The sequence below is a fragment of the Schistocerca cancellata genome, chromosome 10 (genome assembly GCF_023864275.1).
Source record: "Schistocerca cancellata isolate TAMUIC-IGC-003103 chromosome 10, iqSchCanc2.1, whole genome shotgun sequence".
Taxonomy (NCBI): Eukaryota; Metazoa; Arthropoda; class Insecta; order Orthoptera; family Acrididae; genus Schistocerca; species Schistocerca cancellata.
This window is the reverse complement of record NC_064635.1, coordinates 84,393,292-84,418,690: the sequence shown is the minus strand read 5'-3', so window position 1 is coordinate 84,418,690 and position 25,399 is coordinate 84,393,292. Positions and strand designations below refer to the sequence as shown.

At 44.8% G+C, this 25,399-nt stretch overlaps 1 protein-coding gene across 1 annotated transcript in view; it reads left to right on the top strand.

The window, feature by feature from the left end:
• Positions 1-25,399, top strand: part of LOC126106511 (uncharacterized) — a 79,441-nt gene that overhangs the window by 12,834 nt on the left and 41,208 nt on the right. Inside the window, exons 2-3 of the mRNA XM_049912835.1 lie at positions 7,663-7,713; positions 23,390-24,383. Of these exons, the coding sequence (XP_049768792.1) occupies positions 7,664-7,713; positions 23,390-24,383 (1,044 nt within the window). The 5' untranslated portion in view covers position 7,663. The remainder of the gene's footprint in view (positions 1-7,662; positions 7,714-23,389; positions 24,384-25,399) is intronic.

Below are 25,399 nucleotides of genomic sequence, written 5' to 3'. Positions count from 1 at the left end.
CGTTTGTAAGACCAAATGTTTCACCATCCATGCATGGGCCCTCACTGTCGCTGGAGTCCATGTCCAATTTTGGAGTCTTCCAGTCTATTATCACTATCCGTACTAACATTCGTCTGACCTCCTCCTCCTCTACCACTCACATGTGTTTGGGTCACCCTGTTTGTTCGCTCTATCTTCTCATGGTACCACACATAGTGTCTGTCTTCATGAAGTGAACAATTTGTTTGCCACCTACCTACATCCTTCACTCTATTATAAAAACCTTTAAAATTTTTATTATATCCTATCAATCCACGTCTCCTTTTAGGCGACAACTTTCCTATTAGTACCTGTATAGTGTCCCTCTCACTCCATGGGCTGTTGAATGAGTCATCCTGTAGCTCCAACTCTCACATTATTATTTCATATGCTCCCTGATTCTCTAATCATACAACCGAACCTTCTTAAAGGCTTCTACAGCAGCACTTTGCTTTTCTTTGGATCAGTATTCTTCTAGAAATGGTGACACAAGTCCTCAAAAGTACCTTGTGAACCTGCTCACCAGTCCAAACTCTGTTTGAGCAAGCACCTGCGCTGCTCAGTTTATCTGCGATCTGCAAGAAACTGACTTCTTGAACTATTTAAAAAAGATACACGTTGCACATTCCCATTAGGATGAAACAATATTATTTTAAAATTACCACCATACCTTATGTGCACTACAGCCATTGATGCTGCAAAATTTTTTACCTGAACTGAGTTTTTTAGATTTACTGGTCTATTCTCAGCTCCAGAAGTTGTAATTTCTTCCACTTCTGTCTTAGTCTTTTTGCTATTCTCCTGGAAAATTTGAACTCAATAGCCTTTCATTTCAGTCTTTAATTGTTTACACTTATTAGTTTGGGTTCCAAGGTTTCTATCCAAGCATTCTACTCTACCCTTTAAAAATTCTCAAATTTCTCTTATTTTTTTATTTTTTTAAAACTCTGGCTCTTTAAAAGTCTCTTTAACATCACCTCTGAACTTCTCAAAGTTTTTGTTTATCTCTAATTTGACCTCGAAAATTTTCTTTTCTAGTCCACTTCGCGCCTCCTGTTTAAATTCGTTTAAGTTTTGCTTGAATTTCTCGTCTAGGGTTTTCATCTCTTTACCAACTAGCTTTTGTAAGTTTGGAAAGATAGCAGCTGTTAGCAACTTACAAAAGCTAGTCCCCTTCTTCCATGTTTTCGTGCTCTTCTTCCTTTTTCTTCTGCCCTTCTCCTATTTTGGCTAACAGCAATGCAAACATACTTTGTACTCCTTCCTTCTCATCTACCTCTCTTGTAACATCTGGCACCAATTTAAAGACTTACTCTCTTTCTACATTTTCCATAACAGCTTCTGTTTCTTAATCTTCCATCAGTTCACTTCTCCATGTTTGAAAGATATCTACCCAGTACTATGCTCTAATGTCAATAACAGCAAAACAAAGTACAGCAAAATGCATCACTCACTTACTGTTGAACCTCAATCCAAAAACTAAGAGCTTTCATCGAGACAGCATCAAAACAATACTGTCCTTTCACTACATGGTCATCATATGAGAAGAAAACGGTTCTAAGAAACGTACACTGCGTTATTTTGACCATGAATTTATATAACTTGATCTGGAAAATTGTGATTATGTAAATTTTGATTATTTAGACTCAAAAGGACGCACTTTACTTCCAAAGTTAATAAGAGAAACCATGTCCACATTAGGTGATACAAATCGCAAAAAAATCCCATGACTAATTTCGTAAATAATTGTGGAACAGGCTGTAATTTTCCTCAATTATAACTGCGAAATCAAATAAACTCGCAGTTGGTTATGCGTACGCGGATATATGAGGTTCTATTGGATGTGAACACAGTATACACAGTTGGACAGCTGTCAGATTTAAATTTCCCACCGATAGCGTGCCTTACGCCAACATCGAACTAACAGCCGTTCTTAAGTTTGGCCAGCGCTCACAGTCTACTGGCAGATCCTCCAACTTATGCGAGTTACCTAAATCACAGTAAAACTCGTAAATGTATAAAGCAACACATCGCCAGAAAAGATTTTTAAAAGACATGCAATAACAACCAAAATAAATTGAAAGAGAAACGTATAGTCGATAAACAGTAATGACTGTGGATAATAGAGACGTCATTAATGCCAACGCATGCTGTGTGGCCCACTTCACTGAAACTACATTTATTCAAGAGAAACAGTTTGATAATAAAGTTGGCACGAAATAAAAGAAATTACAATTTCAGCCGTTTCCCTATTTTTTAAGAGTCTTGACTCGGGTTTAGAAACAGCAAGAGTTTTACATTGCAGCATACATTATGTGGTCAAAAGTATCTGGACACAGGGCTGAAAATGATTTACAAGTTCGTGGCACGTTCCATCGATAATGCTGGAATTAAATATGGTGTCGGCCCGCCCTTAGCCTTGATGACAGCTTCCACTCTTGAAGGCATACGCTGAATCAGGTGCTCGCCGGTTTCTTGCGGAATGGCAGCCGATTCTGCACGGAGTGCTGCACTGACGTGAGCTGTCAATGTCGGTCGGTGAGGCCTGGCACGAAGTCGGCGTTCCGAAACATCCCAAAGGTGTTCTATAGCATTCAGGTCAGGACTCTGTACAGGGCAGTCCATTACAGGAATGTTATTGTCGTGTAACCACTCCGCCACAGGCCGTGCATTATGAACAGGTGCCCGCATCTCGTGGTCGTGCGGTAGCGTTCTCGCTTCCCACGCCCGGGTTCCCGGGTTCGATTCCCGGCGGGGTCAGGGATTTTCTCTGCCTCGTGATGGCTGGGTGTTGTGTGCTGTCCTTAGGTTAGTTAGGTTTAAGTAGTTCTAAGTCCTAGGGGACTTATGACCACAGCAGTTGAGTCCCATAGTGCTCAGAGCCATTTGAGCCATTATGAACAGGTGCTCGATGGTGTTGAATGATGCAGTCGCCGTCCCCGAATCGCTCTTCAACAGTGGGAAGCAGGAAGCTGCTTAAACATCAGTGTAGGTCAGTGCTGTGATAGTACCACGCAAAACAACAAGGCGTGCAAGCTCCCTCCATGAAAAACACGACCACACCCTAACAACATCGCCTCTGAATTTTACTGTTGACACTACACACGCTGGTAGATAACGTTCACCGGGATTCGCCGTACCCACACCCTGACATCGGATCGCCATATTGTGTACCTTGATTCGTCACAACGTTTTTCCACTGATCAGTCGTCCGATGTTTACATTCCTTACACCAAGCGAGGTACCGTTTGGCATTTACTGGTATGATGTGTGGCTTATGAGCAGCAGCTCGACCTTGAAATCCAAGTTTTCTCATCTCCTACTTAACTGTCATAGTACTTGCAATGGATCCTGATGCCATTTGGAATTCCCGTGTGATGGTCTGGATAAATGTAGGCTATGCTTATTAGACATAACGACCCTCTTCAACTGTGGGCGGTCTCTGTCAGTCAACAGACGAGGTCGGCCTGCACGTTTTTGTGCTGTACGTATCCCTTCACGTTTCCACTTCACTATCACATCGGAAACAGTGGACTTAGATATATTTAGGCGTGTGGAAATATCGCGTACAGACGTCTGACGCAAGTGACACCCAATCACCTGACCACGTCCGTAGTCCGTGAGTTCCGCGGAGCGCCCCATTCTGCTCTCTCGCGATGTCTAATGACTAGTGAGGTCGCTGCTATGGAGTACCTGGTAGTAGGTGGCAGCACAATGCACTTAATAGGAAAAACGTATGTTTTTGGAGGTGTCCGGCTACTTTTGACCACGTAGTGTATCTGTTCGTCATCGGTGCTACAAGACGTCAGCATTGGCTCACTGGTGCTAACGGAATAACTGAGCTGACTCCATCAATTGTTTAATTGCAGCACATATGTCCGCGTGCTCGGTGTATGTTTCTCCTGGCAGTAATTTTATCATCCTTTTGTCACGGACTGATCGAACATAATTATTGCCGTATATGTCCCAGATCGTATGTGTTCAGCTAAAATGTTTGTTGCACACATGTTTCAGTAATCGTTCTGTACACAATTTTGAAACGGTATGAAGATCGCTTTACGCCGCTGATAGCGAAGACACAGGCTGTCCGCTTCTCGCCTTTTGTTTCGTCATGATCACGTCGAAAATTAATTCAGTGCCCAAAATAAAAATGATCGGCCGTAAAGCTGCGAGTGTTTTCATCTGACGCACTACCAGCACAATTCACAACAGAAGACCAGTTCTGTAGAGTACATTTAGTATTACCCAGTGCCTTTAACAAAAGTGTTACAAAGACGATGAGACGTAAGCTAACGTCGTACATACTCAATTAATAATAGATTCTTGTAGCAATATATACACCGAAGAACCAAAGAAACTGGTACACTTGCCTAATATATCCCGTGAGCACGCAGAAGTGCCGCAACACGACGTGGCATGGACTCGACTAATGTGTGAAGTAGTGCTGGAGGGAACTGACACCATGAACCCTGTAGGGTTGTCCATAAATCCGTAAGAGAACGAGAGGATGGAGATCTCTTCAGCACAGTCCGGCTCGATAGCTGAGTGGTTGCCGGCACGATAGCTCAGCGTGTTTGGCCAGAGGGTTAGCTGCCCTCTGAAACAGAAAAAAACTGAGTTAATGAATCAACGACGAACTTGAACAAGCGTCATTAGACATCCACCCCGAACCAGTACAACGACCAATAACGAACAAAATGAGACTAAAAAAAAAGTGGTCAGTGCGACGAACTGTCATGCCAAGGGGAACGGGTTCGATTGCACACTGGGTCGGAGATTTTTACCCTTAAGGACTGTGTGCTGTCTTCATCATCATCATCTCATTCCCATCGACGCGCAAGTCTATAAACTGGCGTCAAACTCTAAAGACTTGCTCCAGACGACGGGTCTACCTGACGGGAGTCCCTAGCCACACGACATTTCCATTTATTTCATTTGCACAGCATGTTGCAAGGCCTCCCAGGTATACTAAATAATATTCATGTCTGGGGACTTTGGTGGTCAGCGAAAGTATTTAAATTCAGAAGAATGTTCCTGGAGCCACTCTGTAGCAATTCTGGACGTGTGAGGCGTCGCATTGGCCTGTTGGAATTGCCAAGGTCTATCCGAATGCACAATGGACACCAATGGATGCAGATTATCACACAGGATGCTTAGGTACGTGTTAACTGTCAGAGTCGTATCTAGACGTGTCAGGAGTTCCATATAGCACACCAACTGCACACTCCCACACAACTATTATAGAGCCTCCACCAGCTTGAACAGTCCCCTACTGACATGCAGAGTTCGTGGATTCATGGGGTTGTCTCCATACCCGTACAACAGCTCAATACAAATTGAATCGAGACTAATCCAACGAGGCTACTTATTTCTATACATCAACAGTCCAGTGTCGATGTTGACGGACACAGGCGAGGCGTTAATCTTTGTCTCGTGCAGTCATCAAGGGTACACGAGTGGGCCTTCGGCTCCGAAGGCCATATCAATGATGTTTCGTTGAATGGTTCGCACGCTGATACTTGTTGATAGCCCATCGTTGATATCTGCAGCAATTTGCAGAAGGGTTGCACTTCTGTCACATTGAACGATTCTCTTCAGTCGTCGTTGGTCCGTTCTTGCAGAGTCTTTTTCCGGCAACAGCGATGTCGGAGATTTGGCGTTTTACTGGATTCCTGATAATCACAGAACACTCGTGACATGGAAAATCCCCGTATCATCGGTACGTCGGAGACGGTGTGTCCCATCGCCCGTGTGACAACCGTAACACCAGGTTGAAACTCACTTAAATCTTCATATTTTGCCATTGTAGCAAGCAGTAACCGATCTAATAACTGCGCCAGACACTTGTCTCATATAGGCGTTGCCGATCGCAGCGCCGTATTCTGCCTACTTACATACTCTGTATTTGCATACGCACGCCTATACTCGTTTCTTTGGCGCTTCAGTGTATAGAGCAAATCATAGTCACATTTCGTGCTGTACGGTGTAGAACAAATCAGAAGGTGTTCTAGGCCATCAGAGATGTATGTACAGAATAAAAGGAAGCAAAAGAAAAGAAAGTTCAAAACATTTACGAATATATATATATATATATATATATATATATATTCGTAAATGTTTTGACTTTCTTTTCTTATATACACTCCTGGAAATGGAAAAAAGAACACATTGACACCGGTGTGTCAGACCCACCATACTTGCTCCGGACACTGCGAGAGGGCTGTACAAGCAATGATCACACGCACGGCACAGCGGACACACCAGGAACCGCGGTGTTGGCCGTCGAATGGCGCTAGCTGCGCAGCATTTGTGCACCGCCGCCGTCAGTGTCAGCCAGTTTGCCGTGGCATACGGAGCTCCATCGCAGTCTTTAACACTGGTAGCATGCCGCGACAGCGTGGACGTGAACCGTATGTGCAGTTGACGGACTTTGAGCGAGGGCGTATAGTGGGCATGCGGGAGGCCGGGTGGACGTACCGCCGAATTGCTCAACACGTGGGGCGTGAGGTCTCCACAGTACATCGATGTTGTCGCCAGTGGTCGGCGGAAGGTGCACGTGCCCGTCGACCTGGGACCGGACCGCAGCGACGCACGGATGCACGCCAAGACCGTAGGATCCTACGCAGTGCCGTAGGGGACCGCACCGCCACTTCCCAGCAAATTAGGGACACTGTTGCTCCTGGGGTATCGGCGAGGACCATTCGCAACCGTCTACATGAAGCTGGGCTACGGTCCCGCACACCGTTAGGCCGTCTTCCGCTCACGCCCCAACATCGTGCAGCCCGCCTCCAGTGGTGTCGCGACAGGCGTGAATGGAGGGACGAATGGAGACGTGTCGTCTTCAGCGATGAGAGTCGCTTCTGCCTTGGTGCCAATGATGGTCGTATGCGTGTTTGGCGCCGTGCAGGTGAGCGCCACAATCAGGACTGCATACGACCGAGGCACACAGGGCCAACACCCGGCATCATGGTGTGGGGAGCGATCTCCTACACTGGCCGTACACCACTGGTGATCGTCGAGGGGACACTGAATAGTGCACGGTACATCCAAACCGTCATCGAACCCATCGTTCTACCATTCCTAGACCGGCAAGGGAACTTGCTGTTCCAAAAGGACAATGCACGTCCGCATGTATCCCGTGCCACCCAACGTGCTCTAGAAGGTGTAAGTCAACTACCCTGGCCAGCAAGATCTCTGGATCTGTACCCCATTGAGCATGTTTGGGACTAGATGAAGCGTCGTCTCACGCAGTCTGCACGTCCAGCACGAACGCTGGTCCAACTGAGGCGCCAGGTGGAAATGGCATGGCAAGCCGTTCCACAGGACTACATCCAGCATGTCTACGATCGTCTCCATGGGAGAATAGCAGCCTGCATTGCTGCGAAAGGTGGATATACACTGTACTAGTGCCGACATTGTGCATGCTCTGTTGCCTGTGTCTATGTGCCTGTGGTTCTGTCAGTGTGATCATGTGATGTATCTGACCCCAGGAATGTGTCAATAAAGTTTCCCCTTCCTGGGACAATGAATTCACGGTGTTCTTATTTCAATTTCCAGGAGTGTATATATATATATATATATATATCTGTGTGTGTGTGTGTGTGTCTATGGACATTTCATTGTTCATATCTTCCTTTTTTTCAGAATGTCTGTGCTACGGAACATAGCAACTGCAGTGGCCTCTGCTCGTGATGAGTGAGTATTCCGTTTATTATTTAAACTCATTCGCAAAAGCTCTCTTGTGCTTGATAACAGATGATTAACTTTTGCAGACATTCTCTGAACTCCACCATGAAAACACTGCTTACAACGAAAGATTCTCTAACAGCATCCCCATCCCTGTGGACGAGCTTGTTAACTCATTACTTTGATATTTGACTCGTCTCAGAGATAGCCGATTCAAATCCCAATAGCGGAACAAACTTTCTTCACTAATATTTGAGGAATAAGGCAAGAAAATGGGTGGAATTGTTTCGGGTCACCCGGCTTTTCTCCAGTGTCCTGGATTAAAGTTCCTACCCCTGCAAAGTGTTTCGTGGTGTGTGGTGATCTGTAAGTTGAAGGGTGACATTAGATTGAGAAGCTGTCTTGATGTCGTTGGATACATTCAGGCAATGGCTCTCACTGTGTTCTGTAACAGGTTTTTATTAGGTCGCTTTTTTGTCTGTCTTTCTGTTCAGTACAGATTTTGTAACTGATTTTAAACTAACACTCCACTGAGTTGGAGACTTGAAATTTTAAACAGAGCTCAATGCTGGATGACCGGGCAATATTAACTCGCTGTCTTGTCGATCTTCTCGACAAGGTCGGGAAGGGTGAAGAAGTTTGGTAATACCTGTCACCTCAGTTGCTGTGCAGGACCACATGTTGTGCGGGTAGTATCAGAATGCATTTCAGGCGGTATATGAGCGTACAGACATGGCTGAGTGGAGTGTCAGGTGAGAATAGCAGACGGACAGAGAGGGAGTGTGGAGGAGATGTGTGCTATGTATGTGACATACACGTACACAGGCAAAGCTGTGGGTAAAAAGCTATCAGAAATTATATATATATATAAATAAAGAAAATATGTTATGTGGACATGTGTCCGGAAACGCTTACTTTCCATGTTAGAGCTCATTTTATTACTTCTCTTCAAATCACATTAATCATGGAATGGAAACACACAGCAACAGAACGTACCAGGGTGACTTCAAACACTTTGTTACAGGAAATGTTCAAAATGTCCTCCGTTAGCGAGGATACATGCATCCAACCTCCGTCGCATGGAATCCCTGATGTGCTGATGCAGCCCTGGGGAATGATGTATTGTATCACAGCCGTCCACAATACGAGCACGAAGAGTCTCTACATTTGGTACCGAGGTTGCGTAGACAAGAGCTTTCAAATGCTCCCATAAATGAAAGTCAAGAGGGTTGAGGTCAGGAGAGCGTGGAGGCCATGGAATTGGTCCGCCTCTACCAATCCATCGGTCACCGAATCTGTTGTTGAGAAGCGTACGAACACTTCGACTGAAATGTGCAGGAGCTCCATCGTGCATGAACCACACGTTGTGTCATACTTGTAAAGGCACATGTTCCAGCAGCACAGGTAGAGTATCCCGTATGAAATCATGATAACGTGCTCCATTGAGCGTAGGTGAAAGAACATGGGGCCCAATCAAGACATCACCAACAATGCCTGCCCTAACGTTCACAGAAAATCTGTGTTGATGACGTGATTGCACAATTACGTGCGGATTCTCCTCAGCTCACACATGCTGATTGTGAAAATTTACAATTTGATCACGTTGGAATGAAGCCTCATCCGTAAAGAGAACATTTGCGCTGAAATGATTGACACATTGTTGGATGAACCATTCGCAGAAGTGTACTCGTGGAGGCCAATCAACTGCTGATAGTGCCTGCACATGCTGTACACGGTACGGAAACAACTGGTTCTTCCGTAGCACTCTCCATAAAGTGACGTGGTCAACGTTACCTTGTACAGCAGCAACTTCTCTGACGCTGACATTAGGGTTATCGTCAACTGCACGAAGAATTGCCTCGTCCATTGCAGGTGTCCTCGTCGTTCTAGGTCTTCCCCAGTCGCGAGTCATAGGCTGGAATGTTCCGTGCTCCATAAGAAGCCGATCAATTGCTTCGAACGTCTTCCTGTCGGGACACCTTCGTTCTGGAAATCTGTCTCGATACAAACGTACCGCGCCACGGCTATTGCCCCGTGCTAATCCATACATCAAATGGGCATCCGCCAACTCCGCATTTGTAAACATTGCACTGACTGCAAAACCACGTTCGTGATGAACACTAACCTGTTGATGCTACGTACTGATGTGCTTGATGCTAGTACTGTAGAGCAATGAGTCGCATGTCAACACAAGCACCGAAGTCAACATTACCTTCCTTCAATTGGGCCAACTGGCGGTGAATCGAGGAAGTACAGTACATACTGACGAAACTAAAATGAGCTCTAACATTGAAATTAAGCGTTTCCGGACACATGCCCACATAACATATTTTCTTTATTTGTGTGTGAGGAATGTTTCCTGAAAGTTTGGCCGTACCTTTTTCTAACAGCCTGTATGTGAGAGTTGTGGAGGAACCCACCCAATGTCACAATATCTGTTGGGACTATATTTGTTTTTTCAGCATACCTGAACTGAAAGTCGTAGTTAGACATGATGCAAACCGATTTTAATAGCTCAGCTGGAAAATAAAGGAACTGTGGATCACATGTGCTTACAACAGGGTGGAGTACCAGCACACTTTGCTAAACAGTTACGTGAGAGCTTCGATGGACGATTTCAAGGTTGCTGTACTGTGTGTGGATCAGCAACATTTCCAGCTCCATTGGCATGGGCATAAGTAATGATGTCCATACCTTACCAGTCTAGGTAACTCATTATGGGTGGTAAATAAGTCCCACTTCGCTCAACGCCACTACAAGGCTAACAAAGAGTTGCGCAAGTCCTGAGAAGTTGGGTGTGTAAGTAGACTGTTGTAAGTGAGTGAATAAAAATGATCGCGGACTCTTATACAGACTTCATGTCTTCAATTGATAAATGTTGTTTATTTGTTTAAATATTATTTAAATTGAAAAATCAGTTTAGAGTATAAACTTTACTTGCCAAATGATTGCAATGTTTAAAATTTTTTGGTGTAATGTGGGCATTTATTTGATGTTTACGATTGTTGAAAAGATATGCAAGAATGTGTAATGTGGGCATCGTTTGCAGTTCAGTATTTTAAGCACACCTTGAAATCGTCCATCGAAGCACTCACGTAACTGTTTAGCAAAGTGTGCTGGTACTCCTGACCCTGTTCATGTCATAGCTGTTCGTGTCATAGCTGGGGCCACATCTTCTTAACCGTACTGATACGTTGTATTGCGCCCACTTGTCCTTACAGTCATTGGTTATGACAGCTCACTGATCGATTGGGCCGATTCTTAAACCTTCTTGAATACTGCTTGTCATCAATGTATGAAATGAATTTTTTTTCTCTGTTTTAGTATTGTTTGATGAAGACTGAACCACGGGCAGCGAAGGCTAGAAATAACTAAATTTCACTTTGACGTACCTGCTGTAATTACGAGGGTAATCCCAAAAGTAAGGTCTCCTATTTTTTTTATAAGTACAGAACTCTGTTTGCGTGGCAGCTGGTCACACCGTTATGAAGAGTGCTTCATGCGCTGTGTGTAAACATGCGCACGCCGCGCTGAAGCGCTCAGTCTTGGCTTGGCAGCCGTTGAGAACGGAGCTCCTGTTGGATGTTATCGTCAAGTGCGAATTGCGCCAAGTTATTCGGTTCTTGAACGCAAAGTGTACTGCGCCGATCGAAATCCATCGCCAACTGACGGAAATGTATGGTGAGTCGTGCATGGACGTCAAAAATGTTCGTAAGTGGTGAAGAGAGTTTGCAGCTGGTCGGACCGAAATTCACGACGAACAAAGGAGCGGGAGACCGTCAGTTTCTGGGGAGACAGTGTTGAAGGTTGAGCGAAGCATGCGTGAAGATCGGCGGATCGCCCTGGATGATCTGTGCACGTTGGTTCCTGAGGTTTCCCGAAGCACCGCTCACAGAATTTTAACGGAAATTTTGAACTACAGCAAGGTGTGTGCAAGATGGACGCCACGCATGCTGACTGAGGACCACATGCGGCAACGAGTTGATGCTTCCCGCACATTTCTTCACAGCCTTGCAGCCGAACAGGACAACTTTCCGGACTGAATTGTCTCGGGTGATGAAACATGGGCATACCACTTGACACCTGAGACGAAGCAACAATCACGCTAGTTCATGACTTTATGAACAGCATGGCGGCGAGCTGGTATGACGTGGGCATACAAAAACTGCCACAGCGTCTACAAAAATGCATCGACAGAAATGGTGATTATGTCGAAAAATAGCTAAATGTTCAAGCTGTAAACTGATGTAAACCATTGTAGACATAAACGGGTCTATGTACTTATAAAGAAAAGGAGACTTTTCTTTTGGGATTACCCTCGTATGTTACTGATATTTTAATATGTTTAAATTGTTGCTCATTTGCTTCAATACTGTTTTAATGTAGAACTCTCTCTCCTAAATTATGATTATACACTAACTAGCAATCTCAGAGTCGTTCATTCAGCTGCCATAAGAAAGCGTTCTGTAAACTGACGTTTTCAAATAAATGTCTTTTCTGGTGTAAATGTCAAGTTTCACTTCCGAGCACATTGCCGATCACAGCTCCCCACTAGCTGATGCATTACAAATGTACTTTAATGTCCTGCTACTTCCTAGTCCTTCATGGTGGATTTTGAATAGTTAAATCAGCTGATAAATACTTCGCCATGGTAAAGCATAGCCTCTGTGTTGTACTGAAAGTCCTCTGTTGATTCCAGCTCCTGGTACTCTTCCAGAACACAAAAACGCACTGCATATCGCTGTAATTCATTGGAGCCAACGGAGAGCGGCACAAGCAAAATCATTTCGTAAGAGTGCAAAGCTAACTTACGTGGCAGAGCTCAAACCTGCCACAAGTGGAGAGAGAGCTGCCACCTAGCAGATGATGAGCGAACTAAGCCACAAGGCCAACCTAGAGACGACTGGGACAAACTTGCACGTATTTACTGACTCAGCAATGTAAAGGCCTACATTGTTGATACGAGGGTCACTCCAAAAGAAATGCACACTATTTTTTTGAAAGCCATCTTTTATTCTACATGTTTGAAAGTTTTACAGTGTGTAGATACATCTTTCAGGAACAATATTTTCATTTCTCCTCATAATTTCCATCCCTCTCAACCGCCTTACGCCATCTTGGAACCAGCGCCTGTATACCCGCAAGGTAAAATTCTGGACCAACCTGTTGGAGCCACTGTTTGGCAGCGTGCACAAGGGAGTCATCATCTTCAAACCTTGTTCCACAAAGAGAGTCTTTCAGTTTCCCAAGGAGATGATAGTAACATGGAGCCAGGTTAGGTCAGTAAGGCAGGTGTTTCACTGTTGTCCATCCAAGTTTTGTGATAGCTTCCATGGTTTTTTGACTGACGTGTTGCTGTGCATTGTCGTGCAACAGCAGAACATCCTGCTTTCACATATGCATCAGAATTTATGGTGGTTCCACTTGACATGATGTCCACAAGCAAGAGTTCTTCGAAATCGAAAAACACCATAGCCATAACTTTTCCAGCAGAATGTGAAGTTTTCATTTTTTTTTTCTTGAGTGAATTTGCACGATGCCACTCCATTGGTTGCCTCTTCATCTCTGGCGAAAAATGATGGAGCCGTGTTTCATCACCTGTCACAATTCTTCCAAGAAATTTATCTCCACCATTCTCGTACTGTTCCAAAAGTTCGCTGCATACCGTTTTCCTTGTTTCTTTTTGAGCTACTGTCAACATCCTGGGAACCTAACTGGCACAAACCTTTTTTAACGCCAACACTTTCAGTATTCAGCAAACACATCCTTCCCCTATCCCAATGTAGCGTGACAATTCGTTCACTGTGATGTGTCTGCCAGCAGTCACCAATTCGTTAACTCTCTGCACATTGTCTGGAGTGTGTGCAGTACGAGGCCTGCCGCTGCCAGGACAATCCTCAATGTTGCCATGCCCGCTTTCATCAAGTAACCTGCTTGCTCACCGACTAACTGTACTGCGATCGACAGCAGCATCTCCATACACCTTTTTCAACCTCTTGTGGATGTTTCCCACTGTCTCGTTTTCACAGCACAAGAATTTTATGACTGCACGTTGCTTCTCACGAACGTCAAGTATAGCAGCCATCTTGAAAACATGCCGTAACGGCTCCACTCATGGATAAGGTTGAACTAAGTTTGAAAACAAGTGGGAAGGATGTATCTACACACTGTAAAATTTCCACACATGCAGAATGAATACTGTATTTTTAAAACAATAGTGTGCATTTCTATTGGAGTAACTCTCGCAGAATCCGAGGTATTTAATTGGCAAGGATTGCCTTCAGCACACATGTTGGCATCTTTTTTGCATTGGATTTGTCTCATAAATGTACGAGGGGCGTTCACTAATTAATGCACAACATTTTTGTGGAAGCATGTTGGTTTCAGTCAGGATTGCAATACATCACATTATTCCCCACTCTTTTCGTTGTTTTTCAATATAGTCTCCATTCAATTCGACGCCCTGACGCCACCTTAACTGCGTTGTCATGGAGAAGGAGGAGCTTGTTTGCTTCCATCGATGACCTCGGTTGAGAGTGTCTGCACGTTTCGACATTGCAGGATTCGCAGCTACATGTGGGAGATCGGACAGATCTGCGCGACTTTGTTGAAATGACGACAGACTTTCCGCCAACTACTTGCTGTGCTCTTTTTCACTGCCGGTTCTCCATAGACATTCTGCAAGTGCTTACGAATATCTAGATTCTCTGGTTTTCCTCCAAAAGAAAATCAGTGACAGCTCTCTGCTTGCAAGGCACCTCCATTACAGACGCCATTTTGAAGGCTACAGACAGCGCCGCCATCAGTTGGAACTTCATGAAACTATAGGGGATGAAGTGGGTATATTTCACGATATCTCGTCTTGATCACATACACTCCTGGAAATTGAAATAAGAACACCGTGAATTCATTGTCCCAGGAAGGGGAAACTTTATTGACACATTCCTGGGGTCAGATACATCACATGATCACACTGACAGAACCACAGGCACATAGTCACAGGCAACAGAACATGCACAATGTCGGCACTAGTACAGTGTATATCCACCTTTCGCAGCAATGCAGGCTGCTATTCTCCCATGGAGACGATCGTAGAGATGCTGGATGTAGTCCTGTGGAACGGCTTGCCATGCCATTTCCACCTGGCGCCTCAGTTGGACCAGCGTTCGTGCTGGACGTGCAGACCGCGTGAGACGACGCTACATCCAGTCCCAAACATGCTCATTGGGGGACAGATCCGTAGATCTTGCTGGCCAGGGTAGTTGACTTACACCTTCTAGAGCACGTTGGGTGGCACGGGATACATGCGGACGAGCATTGTCCTGTTGGAACAGCAAGTTCCCTTGCCAGTGTAGGAATGGTAGAACGATGGGTTCGATGACGGTTTGGATGTACCGTGCACTATTCAGTGTCCCCTCGACGATCACCAGTGGTGTACGGCGAGTGTAGGAGATCGCTCCCCACACCATGATGCTGGGTGTTGGCCCTGTGTGCCTCGGTCGTATGCAGTCCTGATTGTGGCGCTCACCTGCACGGCGCCAAACACGCATACGACCATCATTGGCACCAAGGCAGAAGCGACTCTCATCGCTGAAGACGACACGTCTCCATTCGTCCCTCCATTCACGCCTGTCGCGACACCACTGGAGGCGGGCTGCACGATGTTGGGGCGTGAGCGGAAGACGGCCTAACGGTGTGCGGGACCGTAGCCCAGCTTCATGGAGACGGTTGCGAATGGTCCTCGCCGATACCCCAGGAGCAACAGTGTCCCTAATTTGCTGGGAAGTGGCGGTGCGGTCCCCCACGGCACTGCGTAGGATCCTACGGTCTTGGCGTGCATCCGTGCGTCGCTGCGGTCCGGTTCCAGGTCGACGGGCACGTGCACCTTCCGCTGACCACTGGCGACAACATCGATGTACTGTGGAGACCTCACGCTCCACGTGTTGAGCAATTCGGCGGTACGTCCACCCGGCCTCCCGCATGCCCACTATACGCCCTCGCTCAAAGTCCGTCAACTGCACATACGGTTCACGTCCACGCTGTCGCGGCATGCTACCAGTGTTAAAGACTGCGATGGAGCTCCGTATGCCACGGCAAACTGGCTGACACTGACGGCGGCGGTGCACAAATGCTGCGCAGCTAGCGCCATTCGACGGCCAACACCGCGGTTCCTGGTGTGTCCGCTGTGCTGTGCGTGTGATCGTTGCTTGTACAGCCCTCTCGCAGTGTCCGGAGCAAGTATGGTGGGTCTGACACACCGGTGTCATTGTGTTCTTTTTTCCATTTCCAGGAGTGTAGATGTCTTTACACTTTATGACCAGTTTCGGCTTATCGCCATCTTCAGATCGTTAAAATATTATGATATAAATCATCGTCAAGTTAAACATGTGCGTCCATGTAACGTGTATCCACAGGACGTGTGGCCTGTAGTGAAAAAGTGTCATGATGATCACTCCATTGGCAAAAGATTCCGGAACAGTTTCCTATCTGGATCTCCGGGAGGGGACTGCCAAGGGGGAGGTGACCATGAGAAAAAGATTGAATAACCAACAGAAGGAAAACGTTCTACGAGTCGGGCGTGGAATGTCAGAAGCTTCAATGTGGTATGGAAGATAGAATATCTAAAAAGTGAAATGGAAAGCCTCATTCTAGATATAGTGATGGTCATCGGAGTGTAATGGATAGAAGACAAGGATCTCTGGTCAGTAGCATATAGGGTGATATCAACAGCAGCAGAAAATTGTATAACTGGAGTAGGATTTGTTGTGAATAGGAAAGTAGGACAGAGTATGTGTTACTATGAACAGTTCAGTGATAAGGTTGTTCTCATCAGAATCAACAGCAAAATAACGCCGACAACGGTAGTTTAGATATACGTGCCGATGTCGCAAGCTGAAGATGAAGAGACAGACAAAGTGTATGAAGATATTGAATGGGTAATGCAGTACGTAAAGGGAGACGAAAATCTAGCAATCATGGGGGATTGATATGAGGTAAAAGGGGAAGGAGATGAAGAAAGGATTATGGGGGAATATTGGCTTGATACTGGGAATGACAGAGGAGAAAGAGTAATTGAGTTCTGTGATAAATTCCAGTTCAAGAATAACAAGAGCAGGAGGTCTACCTGAAAAGACCCGAAGGTACGGAAAGATTTCAGATTACATCATAGTCAGGCAGAGATTCCAAAATGAGATACTGGATTGCGAGGCATTCACAGGAGCAGATATAAGATCACAATATAGTGTAGTCATGAAGAGTGGGCTGAAGTTTAAGAGGTTAGACAGAAAGAATCAATGCGCAAAGAAGTGGGAGATGAATAAAGATAAATGCTTGAAGTTCTCTAAGACTGTAGACATTTTGGTAATGAATAGCTCAGTAGGCAGCACAGTTGAAGAGGGATGGATATCTCTAAGAAGGGCAATCACAGAAGTTAGATGGAAAAACTTAGATACAAAGAAGGTAACTGCGAAAAAATCATGGGCAACAGAAGAAATACTTCAGTTGATCAATGAAAGAAGAAAGCACAAAAATCTTCAGGGAAATTTAGGAATATAAAAGTATATGTCACTGAGGAATGAAGTAAATAGGAAGTGCAAGGAAGCTAAGATGAAACGGATGCATGAAAAACGTGAAGAAATTGAAAAAGAAATTATTGTTGGAAGGACTGACTCAGCATGTAGAAAAGTGGAAACACCCTTCAGTGAAATTAAAAGCAAAGATGGTAACATGAAGAATGCAACGGGAATTCCTCTCTTAAATGCAGAGGAGAGAGTGGATTTGTTGAAAAAGTACAATTAAATGTTAGAACTTGTGGGGAAAGTAGGAGTAAGCTAAATGGAGAGACAGGTGTTGTACAACTTGCACAAGAGCCAAGAGAGAATAATAAGAGTGGAGACCAAAAACGAAGTGCTCTGATTAAAAAAGATGTAAGACAGGCATGTAGTCTTTCGCCCCTACTGTTCAATCTATACATCGAAGACGGAATGATGGAAATAAAAGGAAGGTTTAGGAGTGGAATTAAAATTCAAGATGAAAGGATATCAATGGTACGATTCGCTGACGACACTGCTGTCCTTAGTGAAAGTGAAGAAGAATTACGTGATCTGCTGAATGGAATGAACAGCGTAATGAGTACAGAATATGGACTGAGAGTAAATCGAAGAAAGACGAAAGTAATGAGAAATAGCAGAAGTTAGAACAGGGAGAAACTTAACATGAGGGTTGGTGGTGACACAGTACATGAATTCTGCTACCTAGGCAACAAAATAACCGATGACGGACGAAGCAAGAGGACTTCCAAGGACTAGCACAAGGGACATCTACTAGTATCACACATAGATTTTAAACATAGCTGCACAACAGCAACGGTTCCACGTTTATGCATCCCAACCTGGGATGTTTATTTCCCACGCACTGGAGTAAAACCTTACATATAATTTAAATTTGTGGAGCCGAACACTGAAAGTTTTTAATAAGTCTTACTATTAATATTATTAATATGTTTCAGTTTTCTATCATCGGAATAAGTACAGCTTTTCACAAATGTGCCTCTACTTTTTGAATTCCCCTCGTATACCTGTATATAGATGATTTTGTACATAAGCTTTACCTATCATGTACTTTTAAAGATATAACAAGGGATGGCCTTTCTGATAGTGCATACGCGTGAATGGTGAGTTTCGGCATTAACATCTATTTATAAATAGCTGTTTAACCATGCGTAACGCCATGGTCCAAGCTAGTAACATACATAATTCTACTAACCCGCTAAGACATCCCCCCCACTGGTAAAAGCACAAATCTCACCTTGGAATGTACGTTGTATGGTAGTGAAACACAGACTGTGGAAAAATCGAAAAAGAAAAGATGCGAAGCATTTGAGATGTGGTGCTGTAGACTAACGTTGAAAATTAGGTGGACTGATAAGATAATGAATGAGGAGGTTCTGCACAGAATTGTAGAGGAAAGGAATATGCGGAAAATAATGACAAGAAGAAGGGACAGGATGATAGAGCATTTGTTTAGACATCAGGCAATAACTTCCATGGTACTAGAGGGAGCTGTACAGGGTAAAATCTGTAGAGGAAGACAGAAATTGGAATACATCTGTCAAGTGATTGAGGACGTGGTTGCAAGTAGTACTCTGAGATGAAAAGGTTGGCGCAGGAGACGAATTGGTGGCTGGTCGCATGAAATCAGTCAGAAGAACGATGGCTCAAAAAAACAAAACAAACCAAAGATAAAAATTATTTATCGATTGTAATTTTTTTTATTTGCGGTTCACTGTTACTATTTAAGCTTACATATCGTCATTTTGTGACTTTGAGATAGTGGTTGGAACTGCAGGTGCTAGCAAATGGGGTGCCAAGTGGAGAAATCGGAACATTTCCGACATGTTACTCTGTTTGAGTTCGATAGAAGGATGACAGCAGCGGAGGCAGCCTGAAACTTTTGCAGCGTTGTATGTGGATAACGGTTTTCTCGTTTTAAGGAAGATTGTTTTGCTATCCATAGCTTCCCCGTTCGGGAAGAGCTTCAGGGTTTGATGAAGATCGGTTAGACGCATTAATACACAGTTATCCACGTCACTGTACTCGAGAACCGACAAGTGTTATGAACTGTGATCATCCCACCACCGTGCGACATTTTCATGCGATGGGGATGGTTGAAAAATCGCGTGTATGGGTACCACATGCTCTAATCCAACATCACAAAAATCAGTGGGTAGTCATACGTTGTCCTCGATGGTGAGTGCTCATCGGAAGTGAGGGTATCATCTGGAGTGCCCCAGGGAAGTGTGTTTGGATGCAGGTTGAGTCGGCATCCCTTCGCTCCCAGCTTCAGGCAGTGTTGGCTTCGGTCACACAGCTTGAGGCTGTTGCCAAAGGGCATCACTGTGGGGGTCCGGATGGGGGTTTGTCGGGGATGGCCAGCTCGTCCCACGCATCCCCCGATCGGACTAAGACTGTGGCTGTCCGGGATACTGCCGACATTGAGGCTGACCCCTCACCTCTATCTACATAAATCATCTTTTGGACAGGGTGGATAGCAATGTGCGGCTGTTTGCTGATGATGCTGTGGTGTACGGGAAGGTGTCGTCGTTGAGTGACTGTAGAAGGATACAAGAAGACTTGGACAGGATTTGTGATTGGTGTAAAGAATGGCAGCTAACTCTAAATATAGATAAATGTAAATTAATGCAGATGAATAGGAAAAAGAATCCTGTAATGTCTGAATACTCCATTAGTAGTGTAGTGCTTTGACACAGTCACGTCGATTAAATATTTGGACGTAACACTGCAGAGCGATATTAAGTGGGACAAGCATGTAATGGCAGTTGTGGGGAAGGCAGATAGTCGTCTTTGGTTCATTGGTAGAATTTTGGGAAGATGTGGTTCATCTGTAAAGGAGACTGCTTATAAAACACTACAACCTATTCTTGAGTACTGCTCGAGCGTTTGGGATCCCTATCAGATCGGATTGAGGGAGGACATAGAAGCAATTCAGAGGCAGGTTGCTAGATTTGTTACAGGTAGGTTTGATCATCACGCGAGTGTTACCGAAATGCTTCAGGAACTCGGGTGGGAGTCTCTAGAGGAAAGGAGGCGTTCTTTTCGTGAATCGCTACTGAGGAAATTTAGAGAACCAGCATTTGAGGCTGACTGCAGTACAATTTTACTGCCGCCAACTTACATTTTGCGGAAAGACCACAAAGATAAATAAGAGAGATTAGGGCTCGTACAGAGGGATATAGGCGGTCATTTTTCCCTCATTCTGTTTCGGAGTGGAACAGGGAGAGAAGATGCTAGTTGTGGTACGAGGTACACTCCGCCACCCACCATATGGTGGATTGCGGAGTATGTATGTAGATGTAGATGTAGATCTCAGCTAGTTCATCATCAATTGGCTTGTGAACAACACTGACCATTCCTATCCTGGTATCGTTACTGGTGACGAGAAATGATGTCTTACTATTAGCATCAGGAAGAGAAAGGGGTGGTTGAACCCAAACGAAGCAGCAACTCCCCATACAATGACCTGCGTGCATCTACAAAAGACAGTTTTATGCATCTGGTGGAACAGCGACGGTGTGATGTAATAGAAATTGCTTTGTCAAGGCGTAACCACCACATTTTTTAGTCAGCAAATGAGGCGTTTTGCAGACGCAGCACAAGGTCAACGACCAGCAAAACAGTGAGACGTGTTGCTTCTCCACGACAACGCCCACCCGCTTTCTGCTGCACTGACTAAAAACACTGTACAGGAACTGAGTTGGGAAATCATTCTGCGCCCTCCTTATTCATCTGGTCTTGTGCCTCAGATATTCACATTTTGCGCACTATCGAACAACCGTCAAGGAACTTCTTTTCCGTTTTGAAATGCGCTCAGAATACGGCTCGACGAGTTTTTGACATCAAAATAAGGTGATTTATACAGTTGCGGAGTTGTAAAGTGGCGGCAGCTTGGCAGACTGTTTCAGTATTTGGGTGTTGACGAGTTGCGCAACAGATTGATCTGACAAGTACGCTTTGGCTCCTGCAAGAAGCAATTTCCATACCACACTACTACAGAAGTCAGAAACACGCTCCTAACGTACCAAAAAGAAATGCCTGAAAAACTTTCAGCAATAAACATCTTCTGGAGTCGTCCGCTGTAAGGAAAAGACACAAAAATATTCTACTTTCTTGCATAACTAGTGGGATACTTGGGTACTGGAGTATTGCTAGTTAGTGTAAGAAAAACATTAAACGAATGGAAAATATTATTTATTGCAAAATCTGAGAAAATCAAATGAAACTTTTATTTATAAACTGGTACAAAAATTTGCTCTTTTCGGAATAGGAGGTTACCTCTTATGGATAGAAATCCCGTTAATGAAATTTATGTACAGTGTGGGAAAGCTCTTTTATCCCTTTTCTTTAAGAATGTTATTTACTCGGCAGAATGGGTGAGAGCCACGCCTACTCAACTTGAATAATTATACAATTCAGTTTTCTTAAGTACGGTTGAGGCTGTCACGTGAGAAATGTAATCGAGTGACGTGAATGAAGTATGTTATTTGTAATGGAGGATAGATAGGGCTCACACAATACCGTGAGCTGCGATGGCTGCTGCCTGCGTCATTTGCCACTGAAAAATAACAAAACTAGCTCTTTCTATCTGGATTGACCTTCGCCAATCGAACTCTCACTACACCTTGATGAAGTCAAGGACTTCTATCTGTCCCTAGTCTAACTATTGGCGTGGTACACCAGTCAGATAACCAGTCCACTGCGATGCCACACAATGTTGACTCGCAGGTGCTAACTAATACTCTGTCTGTGTTCACACCGCACATTAACTGTCGCGGCCAACACAGTGAACGAACGCCTAATCGCAAGCGACTCAATATAGAGCATCACTCCAATTCACTAGCGACAGATGTGCTCTCGCAGTGCAGTACTGAGTAGAGACTTTGTTCCTCGCTCTCTGCGTACATGCACGAGCACGCTCGCTCCAGCTACGTGTTCCCACTTCAAGAGCATCACTGGAACGATGCCTCTCCACACAAGAAGCAAAAGGGTATATCATACGCTGTCTTTCCCTCACTCCTCCAGCTCGCTGCATCAGAGATAGCTTGCCAATCAGGATTACTCTTACAAACGGGAGAATGGCGCTCCGTTTAAGCTTACCAATCTGGAAATATATAGCATCTGTGTTTGGCGTTTGCTGTCCACCTGTGAGAACTCTGAAACTGCGCACTAGATCCGTCAAAAATGCATATGCGGGGGCTCTCCCAAGCAATACAGCGGGTTTTGCTTTTAAGGTGAACACGCAGGCCATTATCCCTTTTCTCTGGCAAAAAACTGTTTTGGTCCGTGGGTGGTCGGCCCGCCGGCGCAGCTGCGCGCTAACTCACCCTCCTACGGACTTTCCAGCCGTCTGGTTGCCTCCGCTGAACAAAAACTCCTGTGGCCGTCGTGTCTTGAATGTTTGTGTACGCCAGCCTCGAATTTTTAATCTCGGTACGCACTTGCGATTTATTTATTAGATTTGCATATCGATTAAATGGAAATATGTAAAATTTACTCTACCCTATCAAGTTTGGGCTCGAATGAAATGTCTTGATACACAGAATACGATGGTGAGGTCGGGATATGTAAGAAATGAATTTAAAGAGACCACGCCACTTTACAACTGTAAAAAGCATAGGAGAATATGTTATTGATGACTTAAGTCCCTGTTACGTGTATCTGTTGTATTTATTATATTTGTGGAATAACACTAAAAACTATGCACATACTAAATAGTTTTAAATTTTTGTGGTCTTGGCAGCCTAAATAGTAGCTCTGGTTTAAGAGGCTATCGGTTGACCTTCAATGAAGAAAGAGGTAAAGGAAGTGTGTGGTGCATACATCACTTAGCTGCTCTACGGAAAAACTTGTTTCTAAAGATATTGGAAAATTTGTGCAAAGAAGGACCAGCGAGTGCATTGACAGCCACAGTGACTATGTCGAAATATGATGGTGTAAATTTTACACGACTGTTGTAATAAATTAGAAAAATATTATGGAGATAATTTTTGACTTGTCCTCGTACTCAATGGATACATTCACATTCTGAATGGGTGTTGGCACCCTTACTATAGAGCACCATAAAGCCATCACCATCTTCATCGTCATCATTTGCATCTTGTTTGTTGCAGGTATGCTGCTCTGGAATACAAGAAGGGGGCACACAATACAGGGGAGGGTGACCGGTACGAGGAACGCGTGCTGGCCCTCGTTTTCCTCCGCTGCCTGAGACGCGGGGTGATCTTCCAGTTGTCTGCCAACAATGGCGAAGCAGGAAAGTTCGACGATGTGGTCCTTGTGTGGCGACCTGAGGGACATTCTGAGGCACACACCATTCTCGTCCAGCTCAAGCACAAGACCGCCCCCAATTACATGACTATCGACAATGACCAATGGCTGTCTGAGGCCCCCAACTGCGACTTCGGTCTCCGCAAGTACTGCACTTCCTACGAGGAAATTAGCAAGTCACTGGGGAGGGACAGAGTCGTATTCGTCTTGTTGACGAACTCCTCTCTGGGCGCCAGTAGTCCCAACATATTTGAGAGTCAGGAAGTGGACGGTATCCTAGGGTTGGAGCTGCTGAGGGCTGGAGGCAGCCTGTACAGTCTCAATCGAGACAACCAAGGGGTGCTGAAGGCAGTGCGTGACAACGACAGCTTTGTGGAGAATTTCTACCTTTTGTGCCAGCAGAGGAATTCTGATGAAATTGTGGTCGACATTTACAAGGAGTTGGAAGAGTTGCTGGGTGCCGGTGGCCTGTGCGAATCCATCTGCGACAATTTGTGCAAGAATCTCCGGCACTGGATGAACAAGGAGAATGTGTGTTTGACGAGTAGCTGGAGCAAATGGCAGGTACTTGTAGACGACTACATCAAGAAGTATGTGACCCAGTGGAGAGCAGTGACCACGGGACTCAAGTACTGCAACGTGGCAACTGTTCGAGGCTGTTTGGAGTCATGCAACAAGGCGTGGGTGAAACCTCCAGAAAGGGGAACGGCAGCTCTCACTGCTACGAAGATACACCAAGCACTGGCTGATGAAACACATATTATGGTGGCCGTAGAACAGTTCAGAGAGCTGAAATACCAGATTCTCCGCTGTTGGGGGCGATTTTGCCGATGGCTGGTACGTTTTAGAGTGATGGCATTATGAAAGAGATTAATGTTTGTTTAATTATGCACAAAATCTTGTCTCTGAAGCAATCCAGAAAAAATTTTATATCATCAGCCATCTTTGGACATCATCAAAACATTTGAGCATTAGCTCTGATCAAAGATAAGCTACATGTCTATTTGGGGTGACAAAGCATGGCCGGCCTCTGTGGCCGAGCGGTTCTAGGCGCTTCAGTCCGGAACCACGCTCTTGAGTCCTGGACCTCGTTTCTTCAGAATTTGGAAGGGATATATATGATCTCCTGAGTCATAAGCTTATTTATAAACTAAAGACGAGGAAATGTATTCCAGATAGCCGTATATTTTATTTCTGAGAAGTACAAGGGCTGATAAACAAAGACTGAGACTAATTATTTTCTGCAGGTGTTTGCTACTCTGTTTCAGTGTTTACATGATCTTTTTCAAAGTACTCCCCTCCTCACCAATCACCTTTATATAGCGTCTCTGCCAGCCCTCGATTATATGATGCTGGCCATTCTCTCTCAGGTCCTTGAGAATCGCCAAACTTTTCTTGACCACTGTTTTGGGGCTCTCAAATACAATACCCCAGATCTTTGCCTTTAGTGATAGGAATTAAAAAAGTAGGGTACAAACCGGGACTCTGAAACGGGATGTGGTTTGCAGGTAATAATGAACTGAGACAGAAACTGCATGACTTGATTTGCGAGGTGACGCCGCGCATTGTGATGATGAAGTCCTCACACAGTCCGAAAGATGTCTGGTTGTTTCCTTGCAATGTGCTTCCGCAGTTTAGCCAACACTGACGTGTAGTATGCTGCTGTAACAGTAGTGTGAGGGGGAACTGCATGCTGGTAAATCATTCCGTAAGAGAGAAAAAATGTGATCACCATCACTTTCCCTGCAAATGGAACAACTTTCGCCTATTTTTGGTGCAGCAGAACTTGGCTCCTTTTGTTTCAGGATCATAACGATGCAGTCGTGACACATCACCGGTGATAATCGATTCAA